Raw genomic sequence first — 18546 nt, forward strand, 5'->3', positions numbered from 1 at the left:
ACAGGCAAATGTGAGGTCACCCACTGAAGTAAAAACCAGCAGTATGAAGAACTTCCTTAATATTGAACAGCTATTGAACAACCAACTAGACTTAAAAGTTCATTGTACATAGATGATCAAAAAGTCATAAATAATTAAAGAATATAAGCAGAAAGTCTGTTGGAAGGTTGGGCTTTGTACCTGAGATTTGAATGAAAAGAAGCTGAAATTAAGCTGCAGTAATGTGAAGCCCGGGTAGACCACATTCAATATTATGACCACTTATATTGTATCACTGTTCAAGATATATTGATCAAGAGGCAAATCTACCATAGTCTTAGCAGGATGGTACTTTGACTCAAAGGGTGAAATTAAATGGTTCATTGAGATTTGATTGAAGTCTTCAAGATTTTAAGGGGACAATGGATTAGATAAAGATAAACGAATCCTGTAGGTTGACAACTCTAAATCAAGGGGTTATAGTTTCAAAACTAGAGTGAGGCTTTGCACAAACAATTTTAAGAAACAGTACTACTTGCATAGGATGAGTACATTTGGAACACACTCTTCGAATTGGCAATTAAAGTACACCAATTTCTAATAACCTTTGTGGGTTTTTGACAAAGATGGCCACACATCAGTCATCTTGCCATTGAGTGTAGAATAGGTCTGTGCCTATATTACTGTGACAGAAGGAATACATAACAGTAACATCATGTGACATTTATGGTCAGTTTGTTTACAATGGTTAGTTAAGTGAAATGGAATTTCTCTCCACTTATGATGAATATTCAAAAGGATGTCCACAAATAGCACAGCTACAAAAACTGCCCAAATAACCGGCATTGCAAATTTGTTGGCCTAATTCATCGTTGTCATTTTTCCCTCTTACTAAACAGGCATTTTTCAAGAACCTAGCTTCCAAAATTCTTTTACTGCCATGGTTAAATACAGAACAGATTTGTGAATTGATGGAAAGTTGTGTTCCAGCTAGAGGACCACTTGGTTTATATTAGGGATAGTTTTACAAACCATCAACAAGGGAGCATGAAAAGGCCAATGATTCCCCAATCACTTGCACTGGCTGGCAGTCAGCACACTATCCCACAAAGTAATTTCTTCCACAGCTGCTCCAGTTGTGGAGTGTGTGTGTGTGTTTTAAAAAGCAGAATGAACCATCGTAAAAATATACTGTACTTTCATCCAGCCATAAAAGCCCAAGGGAAATCATTTATTTATTTCAGATATGTGGGTTTGTCTTGTTTGCTTCCAAATCTAATTACCGTGCCATTGCTGGCCATACCTCCAGTTCCGCAGCACCAATCTGAAATTCTGTCTCTGGACTTCTGCTGCTCTCACTTTTGTCCCCTATTAGTCTGGTCTCCAAATCAGATCTTTGTCAGCAACTTTTTGGTTCCCTGTCCTAACACGATTAGTTTTTCCATGAAGGTCCTTGGAGAAATTCAATACATTAAAGAAGTTATATAAATGCAAGATGTTATCGTTAGACCAGACTTTTGAGATATAGCATGGAAACAGGCCATTCGGCCCACTGAGTCCATGTCGATCAACGATCCCCGTTCACTAGGGACAATTTGCAAGTTTATCAAAGCCAATTAGCCTACAAATCTGTACGTCTTTGGAGTGTGAGGAAAAGGGGGGCAGTGTGGGAGGGGGCGAGGTGGAATGTGATGTGGAGTTATCCACTTTGTAAGGAAGAAAAAAGGAGGAAAAATTATTTAAATCAAGTGAGACCACAAAATGTTGGGGTGGACACTAAGTGATCTGATGGAAATAGTTCATAAAGTTAGCATGCAAATACAGCAAATAATTGAGGTCTAATGAAATATTGATCTTTACTGCACGGCATATGTAACTTTCAAGTCGGAAAGTTTTGATATCACTTTACAATGAGTGTTCCGGTGTGTGTTTATCCAACTATTGCTTATAGTTTTGGCCTCTGCGATTGAGAAATTATATGCTTTTATTGACGGCAATGCAGAGAGTTTAATTAGGTAGACTCCTGGGATGAAAGGGTTGATGTTTCAAGAGAGGTTTGGCAGATTAACCCTATACTCATTGGAGTTAAGAACAATGAGGAGGGAAATTTTTGAAACATAAGATTCCAAAGAGGGATGCTCAGAGGATGTTCCTCGAATGGATGTATCTTGAACATGAGCATAGTTTTAAAAACAAAGAGTCACCTATTTAAGACAAAGATGAGGAGGAAATCCTTCTCTCTGAAGGTTGTGAATGCTGTTCCTCAGAAAGATGTGGAGGTGCAGTATTTGAACATAAATTTGATAGAATTTGATAGAATTTATTGCCACACAACCAGGGTCGGTGGAATTTTGGGTTGTCAGCAGCGGTACAATAATAAAGAACACACAACCACAATAAAAATATAACACAAACATCCACAGCATTCATCACTGTGGTGGAAGGCACAGAACTTGGCCAGACCTCCTCCATTTCCCCACGTGGTCGGGACCTCCACCCTCCGCAGCCGTTGCTGCGGGCGTCCAGATGGTAAGGGACAAAGTCAAAGGCAAGGTAAGTCCAGGATCGGCTCTTCCCCACCGGAGACCGCAGCTTCAGGCTGGTGTAGGCCGCAGGCCGGCGGTCGAAGATTTAAGGTTCCCGCCGCGCCGCGCCGCAGCCAGAAGTACCGCAGACCACAGGGCCGGTGGTCGAAGCTCCCCTCCAGGGGTGATGGTAAGTCCATGCCGGACCCGCGGTAGAAGTTGGCCGCGGGCCGGCAGTGATGGCTTCTTCTTCCCCCGGGTCCCCCACGAGGGATCCCGGGCTGTAGACGCCGCGCCAGCTGGAGCTGTGCAGACCGCGGCTTCAGGCTGCCAGCTGCCCCAGGCCAGCGAAACGGAGCGCTCCCCTCCAGCGAGCCCCGCTCCACGCCGAGAGTCCACGCTGCGCCCGCCGCTGAAGCCCCGGGCGCGTCTCCCGGAAAGGCCGCGCCGATCCTTGCTGTTAGGCTACGGGGGAGGCGACCTGGAAAAAGTCGCCTCTCCGTGGAGGAGGCGGCCGAAACGGTTTCCCCCACACCACCCCCCACACCACCCCCCACACAAAACACACAGAGAAACATCAAAAACATACTTTAAAACATACTAAAAAAATTAAAAAAGTTGAAAAAACTAACGCGCTGCTGACAGGCTGCCACTACCTACCAATAATTGTAAGCAAGATAAAGACTATGGAGTGAGACTGGAAAAGCGGTGCTGAGGGCAAGATTGAATCAGGCATGCCCTTAATGAATGGCAGAGTGGTTTTGAGTTGCAAACTAACTTGCGCCTACTCCAGTGTTTCTTGGCTCTTAAAATATGTGATCAAAACAGAATGTGCAGGGAATACAGAGCAGAGGCAGCCACGCTAATAAATAAAAAAAGAATTACCATTGTGAATGGAAAGCTCGTTTGATGCCAAAAGGTTTGAAAAGGGTCTAAGCCAATGTAAGATATAGAGCCATGTCAATGGATAGCAAAGTTTTATGCATCAATTATGTTTGAGTTGAATAACCACCCAAACACAAAGCTTATTTGCTGCTGAACACAAATATAAAACATCGCTAATTGATAGGATTAATGTAAACAAGAACTCAACTGTTGAAATGTGTTCCTTTCTGCAGAGGATAAAATCAGACATAATATTCAGTTCAAGGAAATCACTGGGAACACTGTACAATCATTCAGAGTAATAGTTTTCAGATTTGCTATTTTTGCCATTCACAGTAGTTAATTAATGTTCTCCAAAAGGAAGCTTCTTTCCAACATAAACAGAAAGTAAACTTTCACCTTTAATAACTTTGGACGCTGATTTGGACAGCACATTCAAAATGAACAGCTACATTTCTGTGGTATATCAGCCAAACAACAAATAAATCATCTGGATTTTATACAGTTATTTTCCTCTCGTTGGCCAGGAAAAGTGTAGAAAGTTGGTTCCAACTAGCCAGCTGCATTTTCAACTAACAATGTCTGCATTCAACATTCCTCTGGTCCTGGGCCAGAATGTTGGAGCTTTACTAACACACCCATGTCTAGTGTACAATGAAATGTTAGGGTGGAGGTAACATTGAAACTGATAAAAAAAATTCCCTGTTAATCTCTACACTACAAGCAGGTTGGGACAATCTCAATCTAATCAGATGGCAGCCAAGCTAAAGCTGAACTAGTTTGAATTACGCAGCACGCTGACTTAAGCAAGTATGCTGAAAGAGGTCACAAACCCGAGTCTACGGGAAAAGGAAATAGTTGATTGTGCAGTGAGGGTTGCTTGTATGAGGTTAAAATATTTTATGAGCACAAAGTCAGGGTGTTTTCCATTGCAACCGAACTTCACTCTGGGAATAAGAAATAAAATTAAAAATGTCAATTATTCAATCGTCATTTGTTATTTCTCCAAATAAAACCTGCGGGTAAGGATGAATTTGGAGTGTGGGTGCTGGTGATGTTCTGGAGTAGGCATATTCCCCTCACTACGGAATCTAGTAAACAATCAAGAGAGTGTGCCAAGTAATCTTTTGCTCCAAGAACTAAACTCCTTCATAAGGAGACACAGTGTGTATTGTTAAGTCAATTCAAATTAATTTGGTTCCTTTTCATACATACCCATGGTGTCACTTGTATGAAAGATTTACATATCATTGTGACCGGAATAAATGTATTTTTTTATTCCTAATTTTCTAAAGTGAGCCACATTTATTTTCAGCAATTATGAATCCATAGAACCACTAAATGTCTTTAAATGGATCAGATGATTCAACAGCATTGACTCGGTGAGTTCTTTCAGCTTTTAATGTTTGATTTTGAGTTACAGAAGCAGGCCCTTCAGCCCAACTTGTCCATTCTGACTAAGATTTCGAACCGACCTAGTCCTACTTGCCTGCATCTGGCCAATAAGGCCATGTGATAGGAGCATAATTAGGCCATTCGGCCCATTGTCTACGCCATTCAATCATGGCTGATCTATCGCTTCCTCCTAACCCCATTCTCCTGCCTTCTCCCCATAACCCCTGACACCTATACCAATCAAGAATCTATCAATCTCTGCCTTAAAAATATTAATTGAATATGGAAATATCCCTCCAAACGATTCCTATCCATGTACCTGTTCCATACATGCATTTTTTCTTGGTGTAAAAATGTTACCCTTCAGGTACATTTTAAATGAATCTCCTCTCACTTTAAATCTATGCCCCTTATTGTAGACTCTCCTATCCTGGGGACTTTTCACCTTATATATGTCTCACTTAATGTTATACATCTCCATAAGGTCATTTCTGAACCTTCCATGCTCCAGGGAAAAAAGCCTATCCAGTCATTCTTTTTAACACAAACCCTCCATGCCCAGTAACATCCTTGTAAATATATTTTGCACTCCTTCCAGTTTAATGACATCTTCCTATAGAAGGGCAACCAGAACTGCAGTCCCAGTTTCAAATGTGGGCTTTTATATGTCAGCAAGACCAAGCATAGACTAGGCGACCATTTCGCTGAAAACTTGGTCTACCAAGGTCTACTGGATATCCTAGTTGCTAACCATTTTAATTCCCCTTCCCATTCTCATACTGACCTTTCAGTCCTGGGCCTCTTCCTTTGCCAGAGTGGGGCTGTATGCAAATTGGAGGAACAGTGCCTCATATTTTGCTTGGGTAGCTTATAGCTCAATGGTACAATTCTGTCAACAAGTTGGATGACGACGGAAGCCAACAGCGAGCTATACGTCGTTTGTCACACGAGCGAACAAACTTGGATGCTAAGACAAACCGTAAATTACCCAGGTTTGCTGAAGACGGAATGATGGGTGCCAGTGTGGATTGTGAGGAGTGTGATGAGTGGCATCAGGGGGAAGCAGACAGGTTAAGTGACAGTTCTTTGTGCAATGTTCCAGGTTGTATATTCTGGATTGATGCATACAAAATATTGTGGAGCAATATGCGGGAGCTGTGGCTTTATGACTTAAGGAGATAACCAACTCCTGGACTGGGTCTTGCTAACATCTGTCTCCTTGATCCTTCCTTGAGTGTGTTTGAAGACAAGCTTTAAGTCCTTCAACATACTTACACAAGCATCTTGCTGCACAGTCTCCAGGATACGCTTTGCTGGAATCAGGAAATCTAGCAAGCAGCAGAGTCCATCTCCTTTGTACACGGTGTCGATCACCCTGAAGATTTGACTGAGCACAGTAGGAGCAGTAGCATTGAACGGAGGATACAAAGCAGAGAGAATGCTCTGTATACAGGTGTCCAGCGATTGTGAATTCTGAGTAAGAAAAGAAATATGTATTATCAATTGATCCAAACTGATCCAAAATTCTATCTACTCAATTTCATTGGTTATTAATTATTTTTTAGGTAAAAACACAAGGAAGAGCACAATCTCTTCAAGGAAGAGCATGAAGAACACTACCACCGTCTGTGTAAAAACCTGTTCCTTTGGTCTCCTTTAGATTTCTTCCCTATCACCTTATACCTGTGCCCTCTAGTTCTAGACTCCCCTGCCTTTGGTAAAATACTCTTTTGTCTGTGCTCCTCATAATTTTGTGAACCTCTAACAGTCCACCATCCAGGCAATGCACTCTTCTCCCTGCTACCATCAGGCACGAAGAACAGAAGCCTGAAGTCTCACATCACCAGGTTCAGAAACAGCTACTTCAACAAATCAGGCTCTTAAAATTGATCTGCACAACCGCAATCCTACATCATCAAAGAAACACTCAAAGCACCTCTTCCATGACCATGAACTTGTTTTCTCAGTATGGTTTGTATGAATATATATTTTTTGCCACCGTTTTTTTCTCTCTCTTTCAAAATGAATCATTACTGTAAGCTTAATTGATGTTTTTGTGTGTTGTCTGAGTCTATGAACCTGTGATGCTGCTGCAAGAAGGATTTTCATTGGACCTGTACCTCTCCGCACTCATGCATTTGACAATAAACCTAACTTGACTTGGAACGTTCTATTGGGACAAATTCCACTGAACCAGAGGATGATTAGTGACTTGGTTTTCAATTATCTAGCAGTTTAGCTTTTGACCAACGGCAGAAAGAGTGACAAGAAGAGGGCAAATTCAAAATTCTGAAGAGTATAGCCAACGGTTTGGGTGAAATAAAGCATTTTGGGTCGGGAAAAGACAGATACCACAGAATCAGGCTGTGTAATATCATTAATATAATTCTCCTCCATTTCCTTGTGTAAGTCACAATGCATCACTAAGCATGACATATCTAGCTGGACACATTGGTTAGTGCAATGGTCGTCAGGACAAGCATGAGTGCCTGAAATACTCAGAGAAGGTTGTCAATGTTAGTCCTTGTACAATGCTGATTGACACCTGTGCCGCCACACTGTGTTGCAATAATTCAACAACTTCCTTTTACCAATTACATATGGGATATCTTGGGGTCATGGCATGAAGAAAACAAGCCCTCATTACCACCTTCCCAATGGCATTAAAGGGGTTTCAGGGGTTGATGTGATAGGAAGTAACTCTTGTTATTCATTAAGTGGGAAAGTAACTTTCTGACATTTCTATAGAGTGCTGTGAGCAGTGTTGAGGTCACACTCTTTGTAAATAATGGTCCCTGGATTTATTGGTGACCCTCCATATGGCCATCCTTAACCCATTTTAACCAGCCCCAAACCCAGGACAGAGTGAAAGCTGTTCAACTTGCTCATTATCTACCTAATAGGCAGTTAAGGATTTGGACTCCTGGACTGGAGAGTTGTTGAGGCGATTATGCTGTGGCAGCATGTCTCATTACAAATACAACTGTAACGGAGATGACGAATCAATGTACAGGGAGGAAGTAAAACAACTAGTGGACTGGTGCGGCAAAAATAATCTAGAATTAAATGTCGACAAAAGGAAGGAGATGGTTGTCGACTTCAGGAGGGCGCAGCCAAAGCATACACCCCTCAACATCAGTGGCACCACAGTGGAGAGAGTGGAGAGCATAAAGTTCCTCGGTGTGCAAATTACAGACAGCCTCACCTGGTCCAGGAACACCACTGGGACCGTCAAACGGGCCCATCAGCGACTGCACTTCCTGAGGAAACTAAAACAGGCCTCACTCCCCACCAACATCCTCAGGACTTTCTACAGGGGTACGGTGGAGTCTGTACTCACGTACTGCATAAATACATGGTACTCCACCTGCAACTGCTCGGACAGGAAGGCTCTGCAGAGGGTAGTGAGGGGAGCAGAGAGGATCATTGGCGTCTCCCTACCCTCGGTACAAGAACTGTTCCAGAGCCGCTGTCTGAAAAAAGCTCAGAGAATTGCTAAGGACAAACTGCACCCCCTCCACATACACCTGGATCTTCTGCCATCAGGCAAGAGATATCGAAGCATCAAAGCCCGGTTTACAAGACTGCTAAACAGTTTCCTACCACAGGCTGTGAGGCTGCTAAACAGTCACTCTGTACTCACAGTCACTTGATTCTGCGGCTGGCACGGCAATAACTGGCACTGGCCACTTTAATAACTGGCACTGGCCACTCAAATCAGCTGCCCCGGACATTTTTATGATTGGTTTATTGTATTTTAACGTTGTGTTTTACCTGCTTTTAACTATTTATACTGTTCCATCAGGGACTGGATTGTTTTTAGTGTTATTATGTGTGAAATGTTTTAAATTTCATGTGCGATGCTCCGCTATTCCCTGGGAAACGTCTTTTCATTTTGCACTGTACAACTGTTGCTTGCAAGATGACAATAAAGGTTGATTGATTGATTGATTCTCAAGACTGCTAAACATAGCCATGCCTGGAAGTAGAAGAATGTTCTTCAGAAAGGGTGGCACGTTGGCGCAGCAGTAGAGTTGCTGCCTGACAGCGCTTGCAGCGCCAGAGACCCAGGTTCGATCCCGACTACTGTTGCTGTCTGTACGGAGTTTTCCGTTCTCCCCGTGACCGCATGGGTTTTCTCCGAAATCTTAGGTTTCCTCCCACACTCCAAAGACGTACAAGTATGTAGGTTAATTGGCTTGGTGTATGTGTAAATTGTCCCTGGTGTGTGTAGAGTAGTGTTAATGTGCCGGGATACCTCTTCGGCACGGACTTGGTCAGCTGAAGGGCTTGTTTCCATAATGTTTCTCTCAGCTAAACTAAATTAAAATAAAACAGTTGCAGGGTCTGTGCAACTTGCACTGCCCCTCCCCATTGTCCCGCCCCCCACCCCCCTCCCCCTCCCCCTCCCCCCAAATTACCAGGAATGGTACCTTTTGAAATACATTACATCTGCTCAGTGTTAACTGGACTTAGGTCCAAATAGGACATGAAGGAGAGGTAGTGGAATGAATGGAGTAGCAGAGGAGCTGTCTAGACAGGGAATCGTTTGACTTGGGATGCATGAGCTCAGGGGGGATTTTCATGAAATTACCTCAGTCACAAGGAACGGAGTCCCACGGGAGACTTCAGTGGCAAGTACCTGAGGAGATGGCAGAAAGGAGCCAGGATCAAGGAAGTTTCCATTTGAGTTGTCAAGAACGCAATGTAGTTATGATGTTGCTGGGGTTATATGTGGGCTTTTTTAAATTAAAAACTTTACAATTGTGGTGATATAAGTTATCCAGATATCTGCATGTTCTGGTTTGGGTTTTACTTGAATGAGCCCCCTTGGTGTAATATTTAACAGACCAGATCACGCCGCCTATTTCGAACAGTATTGACAATGTTCAGCCATTTAAACTGAATAAGTCTTGGGCTGGAAGATATATCTGAGTCTGCAACCTACAGGCATATTTGTCAGGCTGAATGTGTCACTTTGTTCACTGCTAGACTCCCAATGGCAATTTGTAATGAGCCTTGCCTTGCACAGATTTGGGAGCTAAATGAAAGGCAAATTTCTCTTCTTAAGTTACTTTGGTGTGTTTGACTTTTTCTTTGAAAGAATTAAAGTTTAGTTGCTTTGACGTCAGAAGTATTTTAAAACTATTGAAATCAATAACAGCTTTGATGGCAATCCCTCAACAGATGCCCAAACACTGTCCTTTAGATTTGAATGAATGGAGATCCCATGAGATGTCCCTTCCATGTCCAACCCAAGGAGGTGCAGGCATTGGTGATCCCTGTTTGGTCAAAAGTAGCCTGGCATTTTAATGTTGCAATCTTTCATCAGATTGTAGACTCCAGATTCTGCATATGTATTTACATTTTTTAGAATTGCAGGCATTAGGGAAGTAGAGATAATGTCATGAGATAGATGGAGAATTTGGTAATAAGGGATGGAGCAAGGGTAATGTAACATGATATGCTTTATAGAAATCTACTGTATATTGGTTCTTCAGTTTTTCACCGTATACATTGATCATATGGTTAAGCAAATACCAAGGTTGAATCTGATATTATAGACATAGGAATAAGCTAATTGTCTCCTTGTGCCTATCTTTCAATCTTTCAAGATAGGTTAGGTTGGGGGAGGGGGATAATGTGATTGTCATTGAGGTCACATTATAGGTTGTGGGTAGCAGTCAGGATTCAGTGAGGACAGGGTAGGGGAGATACTGAAAAGCTTAAAATGAAATCTTAAATTTTGATGTTTAAAGCAGTGGATGGTCATGCTCTTTATCCAGATGCCATTTTTACCTGGAGTTCGACAGAATGATAGAAGGAGTGCTAGAATTTGTCAACAGACTTCAGTGTTGGTACTTTGATAATTCAGTTGAATAGATTCTAAGTGTTGGCAGGACCTCCGAATGAATCTGAGTTTGGACAGATGTGTCAGCCGAGAGACCAGTGATGTCCGATGACATCAGCACTTAAGAGATGGAGAAGGCAAAGAGAATAAAAGGGAAGAATAACACCAATGACGTATGTGTTATTGATCAGATAGAGATGGATTGAAGAAGCGAAGAGAAAGTAAGGAAGTACATTTTGTGATTAAACCTTGAGACATTTTCAGTAATAGGAAGGATGGCAACACGATATGAGGAGTCGTAAAACAATTAATCACAACCCTCATGCCTATTGTACATAAGCACACCTTTGACTAACAATGCCAAGGTAATGATGACTCTATCTTGACTCATTCTTTGGAAGCGTTATTGTAACAATTTGCAAGAGAGTTGCATATATCCTTAGGCTAGGTGCGTCATAAAAGTGCCTGGATTTCAACACTCTCTCAGAGGCTGTTTTTTGGGTGGGATGATAACCAGCCTTTAAATTAATGCAAATGTTCAATTCGTAAAAGGAATTGTTTATACAATGGCATGTTCATTTCAACTGTTCAAAGAGTCCTCAATGAATTAAATTGGTCCTTTCCAAATAATCTATCTGGTATGTGGAGAATTAGGTAGCGTTTAAATTATTTGTCCTGGTTGATCCAAACAAATTCACATTGGTCCTTGCAATTCTTCATCTGGCCCTATCAGTTTAGTTTAGTTTAGTTTAGTTTAGTTTTGGCGATACATCATGGAAACAGGCCCTACTGCCCGTCGAGTCCATACCGACCAGCGATCATCGTTCACACTAGTTTTATGTTATCCCACTTTCTCATCCCTACACACTAGGGGCAAAATACAGAGGCCAATTAACATACAAACCTGTATGTCTTTAGGATGTGGGAGGAAACTGGAGCACCCAGAGGAAATCCATTTGGTCGCAGGGAGACCATGCAAACTCATACAAACAGTACCTGAGGTCAGGATCAAACCCGCGTTTCTAGCATTGTGAGGTGGCAGCTCTACCAACTGCACTATTGTCCACCCTGAATACGTGTATAGATATGACTTTTGTTATTACCAAATGACAATTATTACTAAATGTGTTTAAAGTGGGGTTGATTGCGTTAATCAATGTGTTTACTGCCCTTCGAATACTGATCCTCCTTTCTATATCCCACTGCCCTTACCCAGTTCCCCTGTCCCAGAGTTAAAAAAACAAGAAATGAACAAGATCGTATACCCCAGTCTCTTCTGCATGTGGCATTCTGATAGATTCTCAATTTAAAGAAACAAACATAAAATCAAAGGAGGTACTCAAGTGTGAAAGAGAGTAATCCATGAAATGAAATCAGGAAACATTAGACTTGTTTTTCTATATCCAAGGAGAAATGATTCTGCTCAACATCTCTGCTCTTTCCACAGAGCACATATAATCTACGTGACCCTGGCTTCAATTGCATTTACTTAATCTCCCGAGAGATGGTATAAACATACTTTGATCCCAACAGCAATCAAGCAATGATTCCAAATATCCTGCCTCTCCAGCAAATCCCAACCCAGTGGAGTCATGTTGTCCCATGAAACACTCGCCTGGATTTTATGCTGCAGTAGACCAGCAGAGTTGGCCATGAACCTCAAAGGCAGCTACCCATGACGATATAGAAAACCACACTGTAGGGATTTCATTGTTCCTGGCGGTATTTGCTGAAAGGTTTACAGTCCTACAGGATTTCTGTCAATTCCTTAAAGAATTCACACGGGGAGCAAATCAAATAAAAATAAAAGAAACTACTCACATTTCACAGGCAGTAAAGTAAAGATTACAACATGCTTGCCGATAAAGATAGAAACTGAAAAATGATGAGTTAAAAATTACATTTTAGATATTTTAGCCAACATCCTCAGAGACCCTCACCACCCTGGCCACACTCTCATGTTACTTCTGCCATCGGCAAGAAGGTATGGGAACCGGAAAACTGTAAAGTCCAAGTTCAGGAACAACTTCTTCTCAACAACCGTCAGGCTATTAAACACTACATCACCCAAATAAGCTCCGAACTACATACACGTAGGGGTATTATATATATATATATGCTGCTGCAAGTAACAATTTAATTGTTCCGTTTTGGGACATGTGACACTCTTCAGTTTTGACCTGATATAATTGATTACGATAAAATCCATGGGTCTCTCATTTTTAAAAGTGATGAGGCTGATAAATATTAAATAGTGCTCAGTAAAATTTCATGCAACAAAGCGTTACATTTTTAATTTGCCTCAAAGTGAAAATGGATTATAAACATTTAATGTTCTCATCATTTCATTCATACTGTAATGCTACATTGGAGAATGTTCAAGCATGGGCCTCAGCGGCAGCGTGGGCCTCGGTGGCGGTGGGGTATCACGGTCGATGAGTGTAAGGGGGGAGGGGAAGACAATGGGGACCCGGCGTGGGGGGACCGCCATGAAGAAGAATGGGGATCCGGCGTAGGGGGACCTCCGTGAGGGACGGAGGGAGAGCAAAGAGGGGGGGTGGAAGAGGGGGGTGGGGGGTGCACTCTAGTTTTAGAGTCCTCTGCCCAGGGGATAAGTCTGTGTTTGTTTGTTTGTTTGTTCATTTGTTCCGGTGAAGGCGCTGTGCACACGGCAGCCAACCAACAGTTGCTTGTCTTTTTGTTTTCACTTTTAATTTCAACTTTTTGTGTACCTTGTGTGGTGTGACTGTCGGCAGACCAATTTCCTTCTGGGGATGAATAAAGTTTTATCATATCATATCGTATCCTCCCACATCCCAAAGACTTGCAGGTATGTTGCTTAATTGGCTCTGTAAATTATCCCTAGCATGTAGGATAGAACTAGGGTACTGTTGATAGTTGGTCAGTATGGATTTGGTGGGCCGATGGGCCTGTTTCCATGCTGTATCTCTAAACTAAACTAAACTAAACTAAGAACCTGACGTTGTGATTGCTTCATGATAATAATGGGCACTGATAGCCTCGTATAATTCTTCACACCAAATTCCAGATAATAGCAACTCTGCAACTAATATATGTTTGAAGAGCTTACATTGGTGAAAATACTTGAATATGCGTTTGAAAAATAACACAAAGTGCAAGAGATACTCAGCGGGTTTGGCAGCATCTCTGGAGAACATGGATAGGTGATATTTCGGGACAGATATTACCCTTGTTCAGACAAGGAAGTTAATTTGCATTTGAATATTGGATTCAATAATCTTTTGACTTCAGGCGACCTACATAGTAAAGTAACAATATAATGCTACAAGGAATGATTTTTCATCTGTGAATCATCTAATCCTGTTAGAGACACGAAGGGCTGATGGCATGCTGTCAGCAGTGGGATGGGCAGGAACCAAGAACAGACAGCCACACAGGGCTGTGGTTTTGTGCTGGCACCCTTGGTGAATCAGAAAGCTGTGGGTTCAAATCATGCTTCAGACAGAGTTACATAATCTCTGTGCACTCAGTTTAATGCAGCTTGTACTCATTGAAATGTCTACCAGAAGAAATGTTAAATCAAGTCTATTTATATGTATAAACAGTATAAATTAGATAAGGGATGGACACAAATTGCTGGAGTAACTCAGTGGGACAGACAGCATCTCTGAAGAGAAGGAATGGGTGATGTTTCAGGTCGACACCCTTCTTCAGATTGAAGAATCTAAAGAAGAGTCTCGACCCGAAATGACATCCATTCCTCTCCAGAGATGCTGCCTGTCCAGCTGAGCTTCTCCAGCATTTTGTGCCCATCTTTGATTTAAACCAGCATCTGCAGTTCCTTCCTACACAATTAGATAAGGAAGTTCTACTTGATGTCATGGATAATATCCATTCCTCAGCCTACCTCATGATCTCATACCTATTATGGGATCTTGCAGTGCACAAATTAAGTCATATCTTCCCAGGAACATTTTCTTCAGAAGGACAATTATGTGGTGAAACACATGATGGAGAAGCACAAAGGATAATTTTATCATGGTGCTATTGCATGCAACTGACACAATCATAGACTGGAAATCGATTTATAGAATTTTACCTTGTGTGTGTATAATCAAAAATGTGTTGTTGAAATTTTTATTGTGCAATAATAGTGGCACGATTCCAAATAGTTCAGTCTGTTCCTGGTTTGACTCAACTTGGAGGCTGGCAAAACAACTGATGTCCAATTAAAATCAAAAGAACCGTAGATGCAAGACATAAAATGACAGGATAGGAAGGAACTGCAGATACCGGTTTACATCGAAGATAGACACAAAATGCTGGAGTAACTCAGCGGGACAGGCAACAGAGTTAATCCATCATTTTGTATCTATCTTCAGACATGAAATTATAACTGTTTCTCCTTTCATAGATGTTGCCTAACCTGCTTAGTCATTCCAGCATTTTGTGCTGGAAGCTCCGGAGTATCTCAGCAGGTCCAGAAGACATGAATAGGTGATGTTTCAGGTGTTTCAGGTTTTGGAAGGAACTGCAGATGCTGGTTTACACCAAAGATATACACTAAATGCTGGAATAACTCAGCGGGACGGGCAGCATCTCTGGAGAAAAGGAATAGATGACGTTTCAGGTCAAGACACTTCATCAGGCTGGAGAAAGTTCTCGACCTGAAATATCACCTATTCCTTTTTTCCAGAGATGCTGTCTGACCTGCTGAGTTACTCCAGCATTTTGTGACTATCTTAGGTGATATTTTAGGTCTGGATTCTATGCAATTTCAGGGAGCTTGTGAGAGATCCTTTCATTCTCTTTAAATGACAAATAATGGAATCAGGGTGGCAATTTTGGTTTAGAACAAGAAGTGGGGAATGTTGAAGTCAGGAGTACTGTACACCAGGATAATGACATGCAGAGCTCCACTTGAATGAAGTTGAGTCTTACCAATGGGGATTTAGGCAGATAAATAGCCTGGACACTCAATAAATGGAAGATTGAACCCCTTGCTCATTGAGCCAAGCAGACTATTGCCAAAATCAATGAAAGAGCCTGGGGAAATCATCCCGTCACCCCCACACGAATAAACAGAAATACTAGGATTTCATTTCTGTGGATTTGTGGCTCCAATATTACTTTAAGATGAGAGCTCAGCTTCATTAAAGTATTACATTATAGACACAACAAACTGATTATATGAATCCAGCAGTGAGTTGGCTCAAACTTCAGCTTATGGTATTTTAGTTAGTAACAAATGTACATTCTTCAGGCATTGGGTAAAGTATCAATGATAAACTTCATGTGCTCGAGATCAATAGGTTATTCAGCAAAAGCCCGAGTTAGGCAGTATTTTACAACTTCACCACACTGAAAAGCCTACTGTTGTTCTGGGAGGCATGTTAAAGATTTATTAATATTCCAGCCTACTTTAGTTGATGTAATGTATTTAATAAAAGGTTTATTTCTTCTGAGTATTGACAAGTTTGTAAAAAATGACTGTTGTTCTTTGATAGCCAGTCTTTCGTTCTTCCACAGAATGCATTGAATGATGTCAATTTAAATTATTTGACATAGTTTGAATTATTATGGCTGCATTTGAATTGAAAGTATTTCTGAAATAAAGTCAACAGTAAACAAAATAATAGCCTTGCTCTCAATCAAATAAGAACCATATGTTCTTCTCTGTTGTGCATTTGTTTACTTACCTCAAAATTTAAATCACTGGTGCTCAAAGTGGGAACTGTGAGCAAAATGTTACCTCTTAAGGAGCATCTGTTAAAAGTTTTGCTTCGAACATATTCTCCTTACTTTTAAGGAAGGATGTGCATTCATTTCTAGAGCATCTAATATATCGATATCAATCAGTTAAGTGGTTTTCCTTAGAAACCCAATGGAGGTATTGGACTAAATCTTGCAAATGGATGCCAACAGTTTCATGGTGAACTGCTGATGTTTATCCTGGTTAAGGTCCAAGACTTTGGTGAATGCGAATCCAACGTCTCAGGCCTGCTGATAGATTCTTGCCAATAGACTTTGCTGCTAGAGTCCACACAGGATCCAGTAATCAGGCATGAACCTGCTGAAGAATCTGCTCACAGATGCTGCACCCATGCCCAGGACCTGCAGTTCCAAGTATTTATGTGAAAATGTTACGTCTGCCAGGAATGAAGGCAGGGCTCTGAGTTCAATTTATTTTAATAATTTGAGTTGGATGTTAATCTTTAAAGGTTATTTTTGGAGATGATTGTTCATTTTAGGCAGAATGTTAACAATGTTTAATTTTTCTAATTCTTTAAAAATAAAATGTTGAGTACTTCTCAATGTTAACAACATCCAGAAGCATTTCAAAGGCTTGTCAACATTGATAGGCAACATTGCTGGGGTGTGGAAAGATACACCCAATAGCTTTGTGGGAAGATTACTTGATCCATGTCGACCCAAGAGATTGCAGATGTCTGGAACAATACATCTACCATCACGATACCGCCTGGCCCGCTGAGTTCCTCCAACAGCTTGTTTCTTTAACCTTGTCCATGTGATCCTGATACACTACACAAGGCCCTAACATTATACACGCATGTTTCACTGTCTCTTGGATACTGATGGCCAGCAAGTTCAATCTTCTAAACCAAGTAATTGTGGTAAGAGGGGACAGAAAAGCAACAAGTCCAGCTGGTGAACTTGGGTGGAACAAGGGTGCAGTGGTAGAGTTGCTGCCTTACAGGGCCAGAGATCGACCAATCCTGCCTGCAGGAAGTTTGTACATTCTACCTGTGATCACCTGGGTTTTCTCCGGGTGCTCCGGTTTTCTCCCACATTCCAAAGATGTGCAGTTTTGAAGGTTAATTGGCTTCTGTAAATTGTCATTTTTTAGGATAGAACTAGTGTATAGGTGATCGTTAGTTGGCATGGAATCAATAAGCCGAAGGGCCTGTTTCCACAGTGTATCTCTAAACCAAACTAAACTCCTTCAGCAACACTAGAGCCTTTATAATGCAGGGAGTGGTACACATGAAACTAACAACATCTGAATCCAAACCCGAACTATCTTATGAGTGAAGTATATCTGATGCTCATGTTCTAATTGGGTGTAGTCGAACAAACAAAATATCACACTCAGCTGTGGTCAAATGAGATACATCTGCAAACTCCAATGAATACAATATTCTGGAATTTATTTATTTATTCATTGACCACACTAAGTTCACAATGTTCGTGCCTGATAGCCCGCTTCATTGCCACCCCATCTACAACCATTCACTCACCAATGCACAGAAATAGCAGTGTGTACCAACTCACCAACACTCCTCAGATAGCACCCTCCAAACGTACCAAGGACAAAGCTAATAAACACAAGGGAACATTACCTCCTGGAAGTTGCCTTGAAGCCACGCACCATCTGGTGTTGAAAATGTATGACCCTTCCTTCACCATAGCATAGTCAAAATCATGGAACACCCTCCCTAATAGCACTGTGGTGTACTCACACCTCAAGGATTGCAGTAGTTCAGAAGACAGCTCAACACCACCTTCTTAAGGGTGATTAAAGATAGACAATTAAGTGTTGTCTCAATCTACAAATTCCCTAAATAAATAAAAATTGTTTGAAATATATATGCTGTATTTTTTCTGAACCGTCACTCAAATTTGGTGTAATTCTATGTCATTTCTTCTTTGCAATTGTATTCTCATATATCAACATCAATTCTGCCAGTGAACAGCATTGACACGAGAAATGTACTTGAGGCCAGAACATTTGTTCACACAAGTCGCAACTAGCTTTTTTAATTCACCTTAATATCTTAAAATCCACTACCAAATTCCAAACTCAGCACCATCTTCAACACCAGGGGCTCATTTGAGTTTACAGAGAGGAGAATTAAGACTTTAACACTTTAACACTGACGCAAAGTTAGGCACGCATCACAAACCTTG

General features: G+C 41.4%; 1 protein-coding gene across 2 annotated transcripts in view; it reads right to left on the bottom strand.

Moving 5' to 3' along the window:
* The window catches only part of kiaa1755 (KIAA1755 ortholog), a 124264-nt gene that overhangs the window by 80008 nt on the left and 25710 nt on the right, over positions 1–18546 (bottom strand). For both annotated transcript variants that reach the window (XM_033041617.1, XM_033041618.1), the window contains exon 2: positions 6060–6257. In XM_033041617.1, the coding sequence (XP_032897508.1) occupies positions 6060–6257 (198 nt within the window). The remainder of the gene's footprint in view (positions 1–6059; positions 6258–18546) is intronic.

The sequence above is a fragment of the Amblyraja radiata genome, chromosome 23, assembly GCF_010909765.2.
Source record: "Amblyraja radiata isolate CabotCenter1 chromosome 23, sAmbRad1.1.pri, whole genome shotgun sequence".
NCBI classification, from domain to species: Eukaryota; Metazoa; Chordata; class Chondrichthyes; order Rajiformes; family Rajidae; genus Amblyraja; species Amblyraja radiata.